This window comes from Papaver somniferum, unplaced genomic scaffold (genome assembly GCF_003573695.1).
Source record: "Papaver somniferum cultivar HN1 unplaced genomic scaffold, ASM357369v1 unplaced-scaffold_132, whole genome shotgun sequence".
NCBI lineage: Eukaryota > Viridiplantae > Streptophyta > Magnoliopsida > Ranunculales > Papaveraceae > Papaver > Papaver somniferum.
The window spans coordinates 20,489,330-20,504,968 of NW_020622381.1; the positions used below are offsets into that span (position 1 = coordinate 20,489,330).

The following is a 15,639-nucleotide window of genomic DNA, read 5'->3' on the forward strand; positions in this document are numbered from 1 at the left end:
TATTTTTGTGTATATAATGTTTTATAAATCTAAAAATCCATTACCTTCACAAGTCCGAGTTTGAACGATACCCCTTATCATCATTACTACAACCACGAAAAATATTTAATCAGACAGCACGCTCGACTCTTCACTTCCCGAAAAATCGGTGGCGCGTTTTTCCCCATCCACAGATTGGCGAACACAGTGGGAGATTAATCTCTCGGTTGCAATCTCTCATTTTTCGAAGATGGTCGGTCTTAGGACTAACTCAACCACTCCAAACCCTAACCAGGATATCCCAAATGGTAACATTCCTCTGGTTATATTGAACTTTCATACTTTACCTCTCCATTCATCTCCGTTGAATAAATTGATGGAGAAATCCCAAGTTTGGCTGAATTGGCACGGAGACAGGAAGACTTGTCAAGAAACGTGAACCGGCTGAAAAGAGCAATTGATAACTTGTTCACTTTCCTGGTGCACGTGACAAGGATTTTGGGAGCAGAAATGGTGGAACCTCCGAATTCCCCAACTGACGATCCTCCTCAGGCCAACAGATTTACCATTTATGAAAAGCCGGTGGAACAAGAGGTCACGCGACTGATCGAGAATCTATATGAACTTCTACATTTCTCCAGAGATCAACGCATAAACACTTTTGCTGCACTCAACAAAATATCATCTGACGCGCCAGTCGTCCCACCATCTCCAGTGATCGAACAAGTCTCCATGATGTCCGAACTGTCGATTAATAACATCACCTTCACCGAGGAGGACCGAATGGCATAAGAAGGACATAACCGTGCTCTGTTCGTGACTGCTTCTATCAAAGGTGCTGAGTTCAGGAGAGTTCTTTCCGATACAGGTGCTTATACAAATCTCGTCACCATGAAGACTCTCAAGGAGGCCAAGGTTCCACAAAACAAAATCGTTCATCATCCCATACTGATGACAGGTTTTGAAGGAAGCCAGAGTCATACATACGGTTATGTTTATGTGGATCTGAAAGTAGGGCCGATTCAATCCACTGTCAAGTTTCATGTGATCGAGAAAGACCCTGATTATCACATGATACTCGGAAGACCATGGCTTCATGACAACAAAGTTGTTCCCTCGACGTACCACCAGTGTATGAAGTATTTACTCAACAACAAAATTATCCGCATCCCAGCTTCAGTGTCTCCTTATGCTCCGGTTCACGATACTGAGTTCCTGGAACCTCCAAAGAACATCCCTGAACCTCCAAGCAAGATCCGCAGTACTCCACTCCCGAGTTGGAAGACTATTGAGAAGGCTGACAAACCGTCATCAACAGGTGCTAAATCCATCAAGTCGTCCATCACACCACTTAAGCGTCGTCAAGGTCAAGGTACTGCTCATAAAAGATCCAACTTTATTACTGATTTTGATGAGGAAGGGAGAGTCATTTATCTCCGTCGTAAGGATTAGAAATTAACAGGGGAGGTCGATGAAAAGTCTCCACGCCATGAAGAATCATGCTAGAGTGAGCAATCACTCGATGAAGAAATTCGAGATGCACCACGACAGCTGCAAGATGGTACAGACTCCACAACTGATGATCTTGAAACCATCAACATCGGAACGGACGAGAATCCAAGGACAATCTTAATCAGTTATTCTCTCTCACCTGAGGAACGAGAAGGATTGATATGTCTGTTGAAAGAGTATCAAGATATATTCGCGTGGACGTACGAAGAAATGCCCGGTCTGGACGACAAATTGGTTACTCATCATCTGCACATCACCCCCGGTTCCAAACCCGTCAAGCAGCCACCCAGGAAGTTCAGACATGAAGTCGAGGAACAAATCAAGGTGGAAATGCAGAAACTACTAACAACAGGGTGATCGAATTTTATATAGTGGTAAATAGAGTTGTTGCTCACTCGGACTTGACGGATTGATTTTAAGAATTAATAAACTAAAAGAAAAAAAATATATATACAAAATATTATCACAGGATGAAGAGAGTTATTGGGACTAGAATTTCGTCGAATTCATAACATATGGTTCAATTTATTTATTCTCAACAATTAAAGCTCAATGAATAAAATTAACATGGACTCTGGTTTTGCCAAGGTAGATTCTCAAAATATTAGTTGTAAATCCTAAGGATGATGTATCAAAATATTTAAGCTAAGAATACCTCATCAAATTAAATGACAATCAATTACAAATCATATTTCAATTAAAATTAATGCAAAAGTCTTAAAAAGAATTAAATAATTTTACCCATGTATGAAATTCGTCTTCCTCCGTTGTCCCAGTGTTGGGGTTTACCTCATCACGTCGAAAACACACTTAAAATATTTATTCATGGCTCAAAAAGTGTTTACAAGATGATGAAATGTAATGAGAAGAATAAAACAATGATTTTTCTCTCCCAAAACTCCCCTCCTCCTGTTTGGTCCTACTAGCACCCTATTTATACACAATAACCCATTACTCAAACATCTTTTCAAAATATTCTTCCATAACTCCATCAGATCTTCTCTTTAATGAAAGATATCTCATGAATAATTTCTTTCTCCATTATCACAAATCTTCTTTATTTGCTAGAATAAAATCCTAGGGATATTATCTTTTTTTTTTATTATTTTTTAAATAAAACCCCAGATTTTCTTCCTCCTTTTCAATAAAAACCAACTCATAAATATATTATCTCTTTTACCTTCAAGATATCGAAACTTTCTGTATAATAGGCAAGAAGATATCTTTGCCTCGAATCTTTAAAATCTCACATAAATTCCGTGAATTTGTTTCAAAATGAAGAAGGAGAGGGTGCTTCTATCCATTTTCTGTGTGCCTTTAACAAGATTGATGCTCTTATCTGAAATGAGGATGCCTTTCACACTTTTAAGCCAATTCTTCCAAAAATGTTTATTCCCCAAAAATACCTACAAACACAAAAAACACTGTAAATAAATACGAAATCGAGTGCCAACAATATATAGTATTGAGATCAATTTAGACACAAAAATGTGTCTATCAAATACCCCCAAACTTATTATTTGCTAGTCCTCGAGCAAATCTAATGTAGAAAAATAAAATGACTACACTTAGCACATGTAGCAAGCCGTTAAACCGCTAGGTGGCCCTACCGGCGGAGTGTTGTCTCCGGAGGGTTTACCAGAGGTGTACCCACAAAACCTTTACTCCAGACCCTAGCTATCTACGCATAACCTTGGAAGGAACTAAAGAATCTCCTTGGTTGGCATACTCTCATTGACTACAAGAGGAAGTACCCTGATGCGAAATTCCGATTGTGGTACACGAGTTTGCACTCAAGCATACTAAAATTCATATAAGTGACAGAGCTCTACTCAGATAGTTTCTGGACATCATAAACGGGAGTCAACCAATCACATGGATAGATTAAGAAGATGGTAGATGATGTTGACTAAGGTGAACCTATCCTAATGGACTGAGATACTGGTTTGGACTAATATCAACACACTGGCATATACAAGGGAACCAGTGGTTTATAATCCTAACTTTAGGTCAACTCAACTGGCATACACAAGGGTACCAGTGGTCGACTTTATTGTATTTATTCCGGTTGGTCTGGTGGTCTAGTCTTTTTTTTTTGTATCTCAGTCACTCTATTTCACCCTAGCAATGGTAAAAAGAAAGAAAAAAAAAGTGATCAGGATTCTTTCGATGTTTCCATCACGAGATATGGCGAAACTACCATGTTTTTTTTCTAACACACGAGCTCTGTGCTTTTATGAATAGACTCTTCTAGATGTTTCCATCTAATCAGATTGGTTCCTCAACCCCTACAACCAAGATGTTCCCATCCACTTAGATTTGTTAGTGCCATCCTTAATAAACATAAATTTCTAGGCTCTGGAGTTTATTTGTTGCAACTAAAAAGTTTCTCCCGTACCCCCAAACTTAAATCTAAATTGTCCTTAATGTTATAAAGATAAAATTAAAAGCATGAACAATGAGAAAAAACTGTTACCATTTGAAGCAAACGAGTTAAGGAAAGATATTACCGTCTTTCATGAGATTGGATTACCTCCCAAGAAGTGCTAAGTTTAAAGTCTTCAGGTAGACGAAGAAAGGATTAGTCATCTCGTAGAATCATAAAGCATCATCCGGAATAACTGTGGGTCATCTGGAGCAAAAAGTGACAACCACAAGAAGAGGAAATTGGAACAGACCAAGAAAATACCGAACATACCCTTATCTAACTTTAAGACAACAATATCTAGTTGTGGTTCAGGTTCAGGTTCTATAACCGGGTCTAGATAAAAGGTTTTCATCGGCATGACTTCCTCAAAGGCAGGATCCTGAAGGTCAGGTTGTAGAGTCTGGAAATACTCAACTAAGAATTTAGAAGCACATAAAAGTAACCTGAATAATTGGGGATCCTTTAAGTCAATCAAATTTGACTTGCACAGCTGACCATAATGAACGTGGTGGTCTTCCTTAAACAAATGTGTCGACCCTAATCTCTTAAAATAATTGGGTTTAGTCTCAAAACTCAATAACCGACACATCTGAAATTCAAACATTCCCACAATTGGAATAAAGGTTTTTGGTGGGAAAACAAAATAAATCTGAGTATCATAGCCTGGGTAAACCACATCAACCAGAGGATAGGTTTCTAACAACTGAACTTCTTCGTGGACATTATTAGGTTCGGGAGAGCTAGTATGAAGGTAATCTGGCACAATGGTTGAGGCACATATATCAAGTCCCAAGTGAGGGATATCTGTAAGAGCTAAAGGTAAGGCACAAGGAGAATGATAATCACCCCCAAACTTAGATTTTTGGGTGTCTCTAGATAGACTAGCTACAATTTCCCTAATTTCTAGATCATCGGAATCCTGAAAATGGTCAATTGCTTCGTGTAGATTATACTCAGGTGATGCATCCTCACTCATATTTAAAATCTCTATGAGTTCATCTTCTTCATCTAAGACTAATGGTTCTAAATCGCTATACTCTAAAACAATATTCTCAGAATAAACTCGTTTCTCTAAACTATCGTTGACTTCGTAATCATAAGGAAATACTACATCGTCTAAAACGGGAGTATCTCTATTCAAATCCTCGTCCTTTTGAATAGGTGAATAATTATTAAAATTATTTAGATTTGAACAAGAAACATTATCATTATTACGTTCAATTGGTGTAACAAATTCCTGGTCACTATGCCCACTTATTTCAAATTCTTCATCAACACTATCCTCATCATAATCATTAATAATAACATGAAAATGGTTGAACCTCATCTAAACAAGTAGTGTTACCAATTTTATCCTCGTCATCTTGATTATGCAAATAATTATCCTCATTTTCAAAGGTATTATTGGATATATTATATTGGAAATTCAAGTTTTTTCGAGAAATACTTTCGTTCGTCTCTAACTCAAGTCTACGTGTCGAATCATCTATCCTCTCAAGGGTCTCCTCCAAATAAAGTTCCCTTAGTGTTGGATCTAAGTTTTGAGTTAATCTATTGAGGATATCTTCTAAAGATTCAGTCGTTGTTGTAGTCATTTCGTCCATAACTACGTTATTCACCTCAGCTAACTTACATGTCGATTCAGCTAACTTTCGTGTCGACTCAGCTAAACCCCTGAGGGACTCTTCTAGAGAAGGAATAGGAACATAAGGATCATAAAAAGGACTACTTTTCAAAAGTTTTATTGTATCCTCTAGAGACGAAGAACTAGTACTATAATCTTCTTGCTCGCATGACTGATGCACGTGTGGATAGTAATTGGGCTCACCATGGTATGACCCATAACCTTCAAAAGGTTGGCGTTCCCAACCACTATTCACACTATGGTCATAAAAAGAATAATGTCCATATTGTTCAGTTGGATAATCATATTCATTCTGATGGCTATTATAATACCAGTTTGACATCTTAACTGCAAGGGAATTCTAAACAAGCAAAAAGAAGGCTGACTCGACCACAACAAGCCTATTTTATCTAGCAAACAAAAAGCATGATAGCTCCACTTAGATTATTTATAGACTAGCTTCTAATCTTTTGAAAGGGAATTCGTTACAATTTAAGCAAACCCCTCTGGAATCAATCCGAGTCAAAGTAAGTTGAATAGAGGCGAGGGAAGCTCAGTGGAGCTTTGATACCCAAGGCCTCACCGGCATTACAAGGCGGCGCAGTCACGCATTCAACTCACAGAAACCATCATGAACTTCGAAGTATGCTTAAAAGAGTAACCAATATTTTTCGAATGACTTTCCTATTAAGCTCGTTACCCTATCGGTCTCGTTCTAGTCAGTATTTTAAGCTTAGGTTCGCGTTTGGTTACGTGTTCCTAAGGCGGGCAAGAAGGAAACAGTAATGAAATCCGAGTCCTTATCTTGATTTGGCCAGGCCTTGCCCTTTACTAGAAAATTAAATCCGATTTCAGGTCCTCAACATATATGCATACAAAATCATCCAGTAAACCCACTGACAGGGAATTCACGGGTGTTTAGAATTTTTACCTCCCGTTCCAGACGGGGAATGAACCGTTGAAGTCGAATCGGGCCACCGAATCCAATGTCAGTGTACGAACCCGAGGGGCCGAGGCGATATCGTAATCGCCGTCCTTCTCTGCAAACACTTTATTTAAAACTACCCTTCCGTAGGGTTTAAAAAAAAATTAATGTCCAATGTCCAAAAATAAAGTCCAAAAAGAAAAAAAAGTCCAAAAATAAAAGATCACAAAAATATTACCCTAATTACAGTTTCTAAAAAAATAAAATAAAATTACTTACAAAATCTTCTTTTCACTCCTTTTGGATTTCTCTTTTCTTTCCTTTTTGGGCTTTGCCTTTCATTTCAGCACTTTCTCCCCTTTTCTTTAGCTTAGCTCCAAATCTGAAAGCAAACAAAAATACCAAAACGCGTAAAAAAGAACAAATAAAATAAAACCTAAAAACAAATCCGTCTCGGCGGCGCCAAAAATTGATCGAGTTTTGATAGTGGTAAATAAAGTTGTCGCTCACTCGGACTTGATGGATTGATTTTAAGAATTAATAAACTAAAAGAAAAAAAATATATATAAAAAATATTGTCACAGGATGAAGAGAGTTATTGGGACTAGAATTTCGTCGAATTCATAACATAGGGTTCAATTTATTTATTCTCAACAATTAAAGCTCAATGAAAAAAATTAACATGGACTCTTGTTTTGCCAAGGTAGATTCTCAAATGATTAGTTGTAAATCCTAAGCATGATGTATCAAAAAATTTAAGCTAAGCATACCTCATCAAATTAAATGACAACCAATTAATTCAAATCATATTTCAATTAAAATTAATGCAAAAGTCTTAAAAAGAATTAAATAATTTTACCCATGTATGAAATTCGTCTTCCTCCGGTATCCCAGTGTTGGGGTTTAGCTCATCACGTCGAAAACACACTTAAAATATTTATTGATGGCTCAAAAAGTGTTTACAAAATGATGAAATGTAATGAGAAGAAGAAAACAATGATTGATCTCTCCCAAATCTCCCCTCCTCCTGTTTGGTCCTACCAGCACCCTATTTATACACAATACCCATTACTCAAACATCTTTTTAAAATCTTCTTTCATAACTCCATCAAATCTTCTCTTTAATGAAAGATATCTCATGAATAATTTCTTTCTCCATTATCACAAATCTTCTTTATTTGCTAGAATAAAATCTTAGGGATATTATTTTTTTTTTAAAAATAAATAAAACCCCAGATTTTCTTTCTCCTTTTCAATAAAAAACCAACTCATAAATATATTATCTCTTTTACCTTCAAGATATGGAAACTTTATGTATAATAGGCAAGATGATATTTTTGCCTCGAATCTTTAAAATCTCCCATAAATTCCGTGAATCTGTTTCAAAATGAAGAAGGAGAGGGTGCCTCTATCCATTTGCTGTGTGCCTTTAACAAGATTGGTGCTCTTATCTGAAATGAGGATGCCTTTAACACTTTTAAGCCAATTCTTCCAAAAATGTTTATTCCCCAAAAATACCTACAAACACAAAAAACACTGTAAATAAATACGAAATCGAGTGCCAACACTATATAGTATTGAGATCAATTTAGACACAAAAATGTACGAACATGACGCCAACAAGACTGCATCCCGGACTCCCATCGGTAACTTCCATTACACAGTAATGCCCTTTGGTCTAAAGAATGCAGGAGCCACTTATCAGCGGGCCATGACCACAATATTTCACGACATGATGCACAAGCAAGTAGAGGATTATGTTGATGATGTGGTGGTGAAATCAAAGACACAGGCATCCCACCTAGACATCCTGAGACAAGTCTTCGAAAGATGCAGAGAATACAAACTGAAGATGAATCCTCTGAAGTGTGCTTTTGGCGTTTCTTCCGGAAAGTTTCTCGGATTCCTAGTCACTGCAGAAGGAATCAAAGTCGATCCAGACAAAACAAAAGCCATCACTACCATGCCTCCTCTACGTACTGTGAAGGAAATCCAGAGTTTCATGGGAAAGGTAAACTACATTCGGCGTTTCATGCCTGGACTCGCTCAACTCATAGCTTCATTCACTCCTCTGCTAAAGAAGGGAGCAAGTTTTACATGGACGACTGTTCACCAAGAGGCGTTCCAGAAAATACAACAGATATTACTATCGCCTGCTTTCATGAAATCTCCAGTGCAAGGACGACCTCTGATACTTTACACAGCTTCCAGTGACGTCACTATTGGAGCACTCCTCGCCCAAGAGGATGAAGAAGGCATCAAACGTCTAATCAATTACTTCAGTCGAACAATGGGGGATGCTCAACTCCGATACCCGAAGGCTGAAAGGGCGTGTCTAGTATTGGTTCAAGCAATCCAGAGGTTCAGACATTATCTACTATCAAACAGGGTCGTGCTGGTAGCCAAAGCCGATCCCATAAAGTTCTTACTGTCGAAACCTGCTTTAATTGGGAGACCAACAAAATGGCTACTTCAAATGTCAGAGTTCGACATAGCATGTGTTCCTCCAAAAGAAATCAAAGGACAAGCAGTCGCGGACTTACTTGCTGCTTTCCCTGGAGAAGACATCACGATGTTGCATGAAGAAGTGCCCGGTGAGTTTCCAGAGATCTCAATTATTCAGGAAGAAATGTGGCTACTATACTTTGATGGGTCTGCCACTCCGAGCATTGATACTGGTGGAGCAGGCATTGTGCTGGTATCTCCATCCGGTGAAGTCTTCTCACATTCCTTCAAGTTGGATTTCCATTGCACCAACAACTCGGCAGAATATTAAGCTTTTCTCATAGGATTATCTTTGGCTAAGAAGGCAGGAGCAAAGCACTTAGAAATCAGAGGAGACTCGAAGCTGCTAGTCAACCAAATGAATGGCGTATACTCTCTCAAATAAATAACACTTTCTCCATTCAGGACTGAGGCACAACGGCTATTTACTCATTTCTCTGATGCAACAATTGTTCACACTGGCCTCACCAACAATAGACATGCTGATTGTCTAGATACTCTATCCTCCAAGCTACAATTCGAAGGGTCCGAGAAATCCATCACTGTGCGAAGGCGTTCTGTATCATCCACCTAAATCACTCAAGTCGAGGATGCTCAGTCGAGCGACTTGCGAGCGCCCATCATTCATGAATTGAGCAATTCTCTTACGGAGGGGAAAATTAGCCTCAAGGAATTAAAAAACTTTTTCTTGCTGCACGAAGCATTATATTATCGTAATCCTGATGGATCCCTCTCACGGTGCCTTGGATATGAGGAGGCCGGTGAACAAATCAAGCGCATACACAAAAAAGTGTGTGGGAAAACCCTAGTAATCACACTTTACAGAAGGCTTCAAAGACTCGGATACTACTGGCCTTCCATGGAAGCTCAGTCAAGGATGCTGCAAGGTCATCTCCCAACTGTCAGACGCCACCTCACCATTTGGAGGTTCTAACAATCCATCACACTGGGGACTGGAGAGAGCCTTACATAAAGTATCTTCGCGACAGCGATCTTCCGTCAGAGAAGAAAGTAGCAATCAAACTCGTTCAGAAAGCTAAGCGTTTTGCATACTTGGAAGGGATTTTATACCGCAAAAGCTTTGGTGGAAGCCTCCTGAGATGCCTGGCTGAACACGAAATCCCTACAATCCTGAAAGAGATGCACGAGGGCGAACACCAAAGAAAAAAGAAGTTATTTATCCAAATTCATGAGAAATATTATTGGCCAACCATGGAAGATGACGCAGCCGCGTACGTTCGGAAATGCCATCAATGCCAGGTTCACGGTAATCTCATTCACACTCCTTGTCTCCCATTAAATTCCGTGAGCAGTCCATGGCCCTTCTACAGCTGGGGACTGGCTATCATCGGGAAAATCAACCCATCATCTTCGAAGCAACATGAATACATCATCACGGCAACGAAGTATTTTACCAAATGGGTTGAAGCTATTCCTCTCCGAAACACTACTGGAATTACAATTGCTGCCTTCATCAAGGAGCACATCATATGCATATTTGGTATCCCTAAGCACATCATCACAGATAATGGAGGACCCTTCGCCAACAAAGATGTCACATAATTACTCGAAGAATACGACATCAAACAAGTCTTCTCCACGCCATACTATCCCCAAGAAAACGGGCAAGCGGAGAGCACCAACAAAACGCTGATCCGCATTCTCAGTCGAACAGTTCATGATAATCCACGAACGTGGCATGAAAAATTGCCCATGGATTTATGGTATTACCGCACCGCACCAAAGAGTTCGATCGACACTTCACCATATTCTCTCATATATGGTGCTGATGCCATTCTCCCAGCGGAGATCAAAATTCCCTCTGCAAGAATTGCAACAGCAAGTGGAGTGCAGTGGGACGAAACCGAAGTGTCCAATTTGAGGATTGCTAAATTGGACATGCTTGAATCAAGAAGGGCCAAAGTAGAGAAATATGTAGAAACCTACAAACAGAGGATCTCCAAGGCGTACAACAAAATAGTAAGACCTCGAACATTTCAAGTAGGAGATTTGGTTCTGAAAACAGCAAGACATGTCCTCTCCCAAATTCTCTCCTAAATGGGAAGGGCCTTATGTGGTCATCAAAGCAGTGTCCAGCGGATACTACAAAATCCTGGTTGTTGATGGAGGAGTCGAAGGAAACATCATCAATGGAAAATGGCTCAAGGCGTATTATGCTTGAGCGATCATCAAAGTGTTAAAATTATCAATGTAATTTCTATTTCCTCCAAAACATGTAATATTCTCATTCATTCAAAATTCAAAAACATTCCATGAATTCCACAAGAAAATCTCAATCATCTACTTTATTTAGAACAAATATCAAACCTACACAAAAACCTTGTCTCTACCGCTCATTCACTCAGTGCAAATCTTCCAACAGAGGATAATCCTTACTAGAGGCTGATTCAATCATCTTTTGAAAGTTCTCATTTTTCACTCTCAAGTCCTGGACGGCTTTCTCAACCCTTGCTTATTCCAGGGCAAACGCCTTCTCCTCTTCAATGATGGCGGATCTAGCAGAGATCATATTTGCAATGACAGTCGCCCTGTCAACCTTAATGATTTCGAGTCGACGACGGAGCCATCTTATGTTGAATCGCAAACCTTCGTAATTCGAGATCATATCATCCCATCTGTGCAACTCTTCATTCTTGACATCTTGCAGCCTCGTCTTGTTTATTTCATCAATGACAGGCAATAATCCGGCAACTGTGGTCAATAAGGACTGCGGAAAACCTCTCCACACTTCGGTAGTAGCGATATGCCCATACCTTCTCCAGATTTTGGTATAAAGAGATACATAGCATTTTGGGACGACGAAACCGTCGACCGATTGATTTTCTGGGCAAACAGTGATCATCGAAGTATTGAATGGAAGACCAGCCGTTGGATATTCACGAACAGAAACCCTGGGACCAGCGTCTACAGAGTTCTCCGAGTTCTCAGCATGAAGGACGCCATCACTCGCAATCACAGACTTTTCATTCTTCTTCTTCGTGGATTCAACAACAACATGAACATCAACCTGCAATGATGAAATATTCAGAAATCCCGGATAATGCTCAGTCAAGAGAGATCTTCAGTCAAAAACTTACAGACGTCCCAGTCTCAACATCACGGGCGTACCTATAACGCGCAGGAGCCCTGACAGTCCGTTTAGGTCTCGAACGAGATTCATTCCCCTGATTACCCTGCAATGGATCACTTTCTTTAATCAAGATTGATTTCTAATCATGTGGAAAGTGGTGGAAAAACTTTTATACTCACCGGAATGGGCGTCCCAGGCTCATACTTTGTCGAGGATCCGTTTCGAGAAGAAGCGCTACTACCAGACATGGTGATGAGGGGTATGATTATGATCAAAATTTCTTCTGATAGTGTGTAGCAGAAGGAGATGTATTGAATCAGTATCAAACCCTAAGTATTGGGAGTCAAGAAGAAAATACTTATCATATGATGGGAAAATAAGTCAGTTGCGGTTTCTACTGAAACCCTAACCAGATACACGGAAATATGGGAGAAGCGCAGCAATACTGGGGACTGACAGTTCAGCTATAGTCAGCGTTGCGATTGATGACCTAGCATGTCACGTGTCACCCTAGCCAGATCATATGGTCGTGGATTATCATTGCCCACGTGGATCTTGGGTCATTGCTCAAAGCTAAAGCATGAAGAAATTTGGGTGGAAGAAACGATAAGAGATTATTGTTCAAAAATAATTTCTATTGCAACATCTCTACAGCCAAATCACTCAAATAATCAGAAAGTATCTACTTCAACAGAAAAGAAATAATCTCAAAATTTCATGAGAAAGATCAGTCAGATTCATCAGAGTCATCGGATTTGTCAGAATCGTCAGGCTCATCATCGTCTTCTGCTGAATCATCTTCGCGTTCTTCATCAGAATCACTATCAGGGATGTTGAGGAAGTCTGGATGAATATCCTCTTCATAGGCGTCCCAGCATTCCTCCTCTTCGCGCTCAGCCTCAAGATCAGTTCGGGCCAACTTATCAATTTCTCTAGTGAACCGGTCTGGCTTGACTTCATGCTCCAGCGGTACCCACATGGATTCATCCTCTAAAGCATCAGAGTCTGAAGATACACCCTCAGCACGGGAGACGAGCTTCTCCTCGGTCGCTGCTATCCGACGATCAATTCGGTCTCTTCTTCGTAAACGATCCTCCGACTCGTCATCCTCAGCTTTTCTCTTCCTGAGCCCATCATAAGTGACTCGTCGATTGTCAACGGATGCATCACGATTCTCCTTAGCTCGAGCTTTGACTGTGGAAGGTCTGAAATCCTCTTCCGAAGAACTGGAAGAATAATCGCTGCTGCTCCTAAAGGTCACCATTTTCTGAGACAAGGAATAAGGAGTTACAAAATACGCTCGTATTAACGCCTGCAAAAATGGTATTCCTCAATTCTCACCTATTTACGATTTCACGAACTTAGTGATAACAACGTAAAACCCCCAAAACTTGTTCGTTCTTTCAAACCTGCAAAATTGAGCATAAAACATATTATTCAAGAGTCAACACTGACTTTTCGAGAAATTATGAGTAATTCACATAACTCTCTATGTGAACACTCGCTGATTTTTACGTGTACACACACTATAAAATCGCCGAATTCACACTGTGAATCCACCAAATTCATAAATTGTGTATTTTCAAAAACTCAATTTTTACTTCATAATACGTGAATGAGTCACGCACCTTAAAAAAAAGTTTTCTTGAGTTAATTCTAACTCACGTAAATATTAAAAAAAAAAAAAAAACTTTTTTGCTCAGTCGAGCATTCGTCTGTGAAACGAGGGTCTTTCCTATTTTCGTGAAGTCCCAATAAAATTTCGAGAGTTCTCAACCAAATTTTATCATAAACTCCAGGTCTTTTCAAAATTCCTTTAACTCTAAGGATTATTATTTATTACTTTTACGAACAAACCTACCTTCTCAAAAGTATTTGCAAAGTTCATGCTTTCAAAAACAAACTTGGGTTTTCATGAAACCTAATAAACAAAACTTTTGCTACTGCAACTAGACCATATCTATTCAAAATTTATGTGTCTCTTCCATATTAGGGATTTTTGCTCGTTCCTCCGACTAACAAACAAACGTGCATATACATACATTTTTTGAAAATCCTTCATAAATCCTACGCATACATGCAACCATGGGATTTTGGGTTTTATGGGAAACTCATAAATCATAAAACCTACAGCAAAAAAAGAAAAGAAAAAGGGACGTACCTGTCGGCGCCGGCCGGAATTTTGCAGGACAGTGGTCGTTCGGCCGGTGGCGACGCTGGTGCTCCGGCGAAATTTTTTTCCTCCTCCTGCTGAACTCGCGTGATGATGGAGAAGAAAGGGAGAGCTTGGTCGGTCAAATACAAAACAAATTTTAGGGTTATTCCCTTTTATATCAAATTTATTTCCAAAAACCTAATAAAACACGGGTTTCCTTTTTGGGCTCGGGCCCGCAGATCCTAAACCGACCATAACTAAGCTTTCAAACACCCAAATCAGCGGTGCCTCATCTCTCTACGCTCATGAGATGACATTCTACATTACTATCAGGGTTCTCATCTGAGCATTTACTTGTACATGACGTCATTGGGGTAAATCGAGGATTCTGAAACACCTTTGTAGATTGAGTTCAACCAGATCTCGTCGACTGAAAATCACATTTAATGCATACTGCAGAGCATGATTGTTCCCCACTATGCAGGGGACTTAATGTAGATGGTGGATTTTCAGCAAAGGGCAAAAACGTAAAATCATAAGGCATGTTTTTGACACGGCTTTCAGGCATGCAACGATTCATATTTTACGAAGCCACGATGAATATGTTTTCGAAAAGCCTCCACTAGCTGAGCTTTCGATACCTGACATTTCATCGTGACCTATATGCAAAACAACATATTTGGGCGGTTCTCCGTAGATTGAGAACTTAACGCCTTCAGGACGTCGGTGATACTCACTGTTCCCTGACTGCAGGAGAGTGACCCACCTTCACATAGAAGAATAGTTGGGCGGCGGACGCCTTCAGGACGTCGGTGACACTTCATCGTTCCCTGATTATGTGGAGAGAGTGCATAGATTCAGGCGGTTCTCCGTAGATTGAGAACACTATCGCCTTCAGGTCGTAAACAACATCGTGACTCCCTGACTGTGCACCACTCAGAATAGTTGTGATGCTTTAACTGGCTAATATCTTTTCTGAAGAAGATTACTTCTGCCGTGACATTCATTACTGAATTCCCAGAACAATCTATAATTGCTCCTATTCCATGGTCCAATCCACGACCTGATCCCATGGAATGGCAATAAAAATTGCTCATATTCCATGGTCGAATCCACGGCCTGATACCATGGAATGGAAATAACAATTGCTCCTATTCCATGGTCGAATCCACGGCCTGATCCCATGGAATGACAATAACAATTGCTCTTATTCTATGGTCGAATCCACGGCCTGATCCCATGGAATGGCAATAAATAATTGTTCTGATTCTATGATCGAATCCACGGCTTGATCTCATAGAATAGCAATGAAGCCACTGTATTATCTCATTACTCCGATTTCATGATCGAATCCACTGGTCTCATGAAATGGTAATAGATAAATCTTTATTACTCCGATTCTATGGTCGAATCTATGATC

The 15,639-nt window shown here is 39.7% G+C and overlaps 2 protein-coding genes across 2 annotated transcripts; one reads left to right on the forward strand and one right to left on the reverse strand.

The window, feature by feature from the left end:
- The first annotated feature begins 1,113 nt into the window (after positions 1-1,113).
- LOC113332899 lies at positions 1,114-10,536 on the forward strand. The gene is made up of 3 exons (XM_026579400.1): positions 1,114-1,351; positions 8,673-9,166; positions 9,799-10,536. Exons 1-3 carry the CDS (start codon positions 1,114-1,116, stop codon positions 10,534-10,536), a joined length of 1,470 nt encoding a protein of 489 aa, XP_026435185.1.
- A 2,255-nt stretch (positions 10,537-12,791) lies between these two features.
- LOC113332900 (glutamic acid-rich protein-like) lies at positions 12,792-13,328 on the reverse strand. Its single transcript, XM_026579401.1, has one exon. It carries the CDS (start codon positions 13,326-13,328, stop codon positions 12,792-12,794), a length of 537 nt encoding a protein of 178 aa, XP_026435186.1.
- Between the last annotated feature and the right edge of the window lie 2,311 nt (positions 13,329-15,639).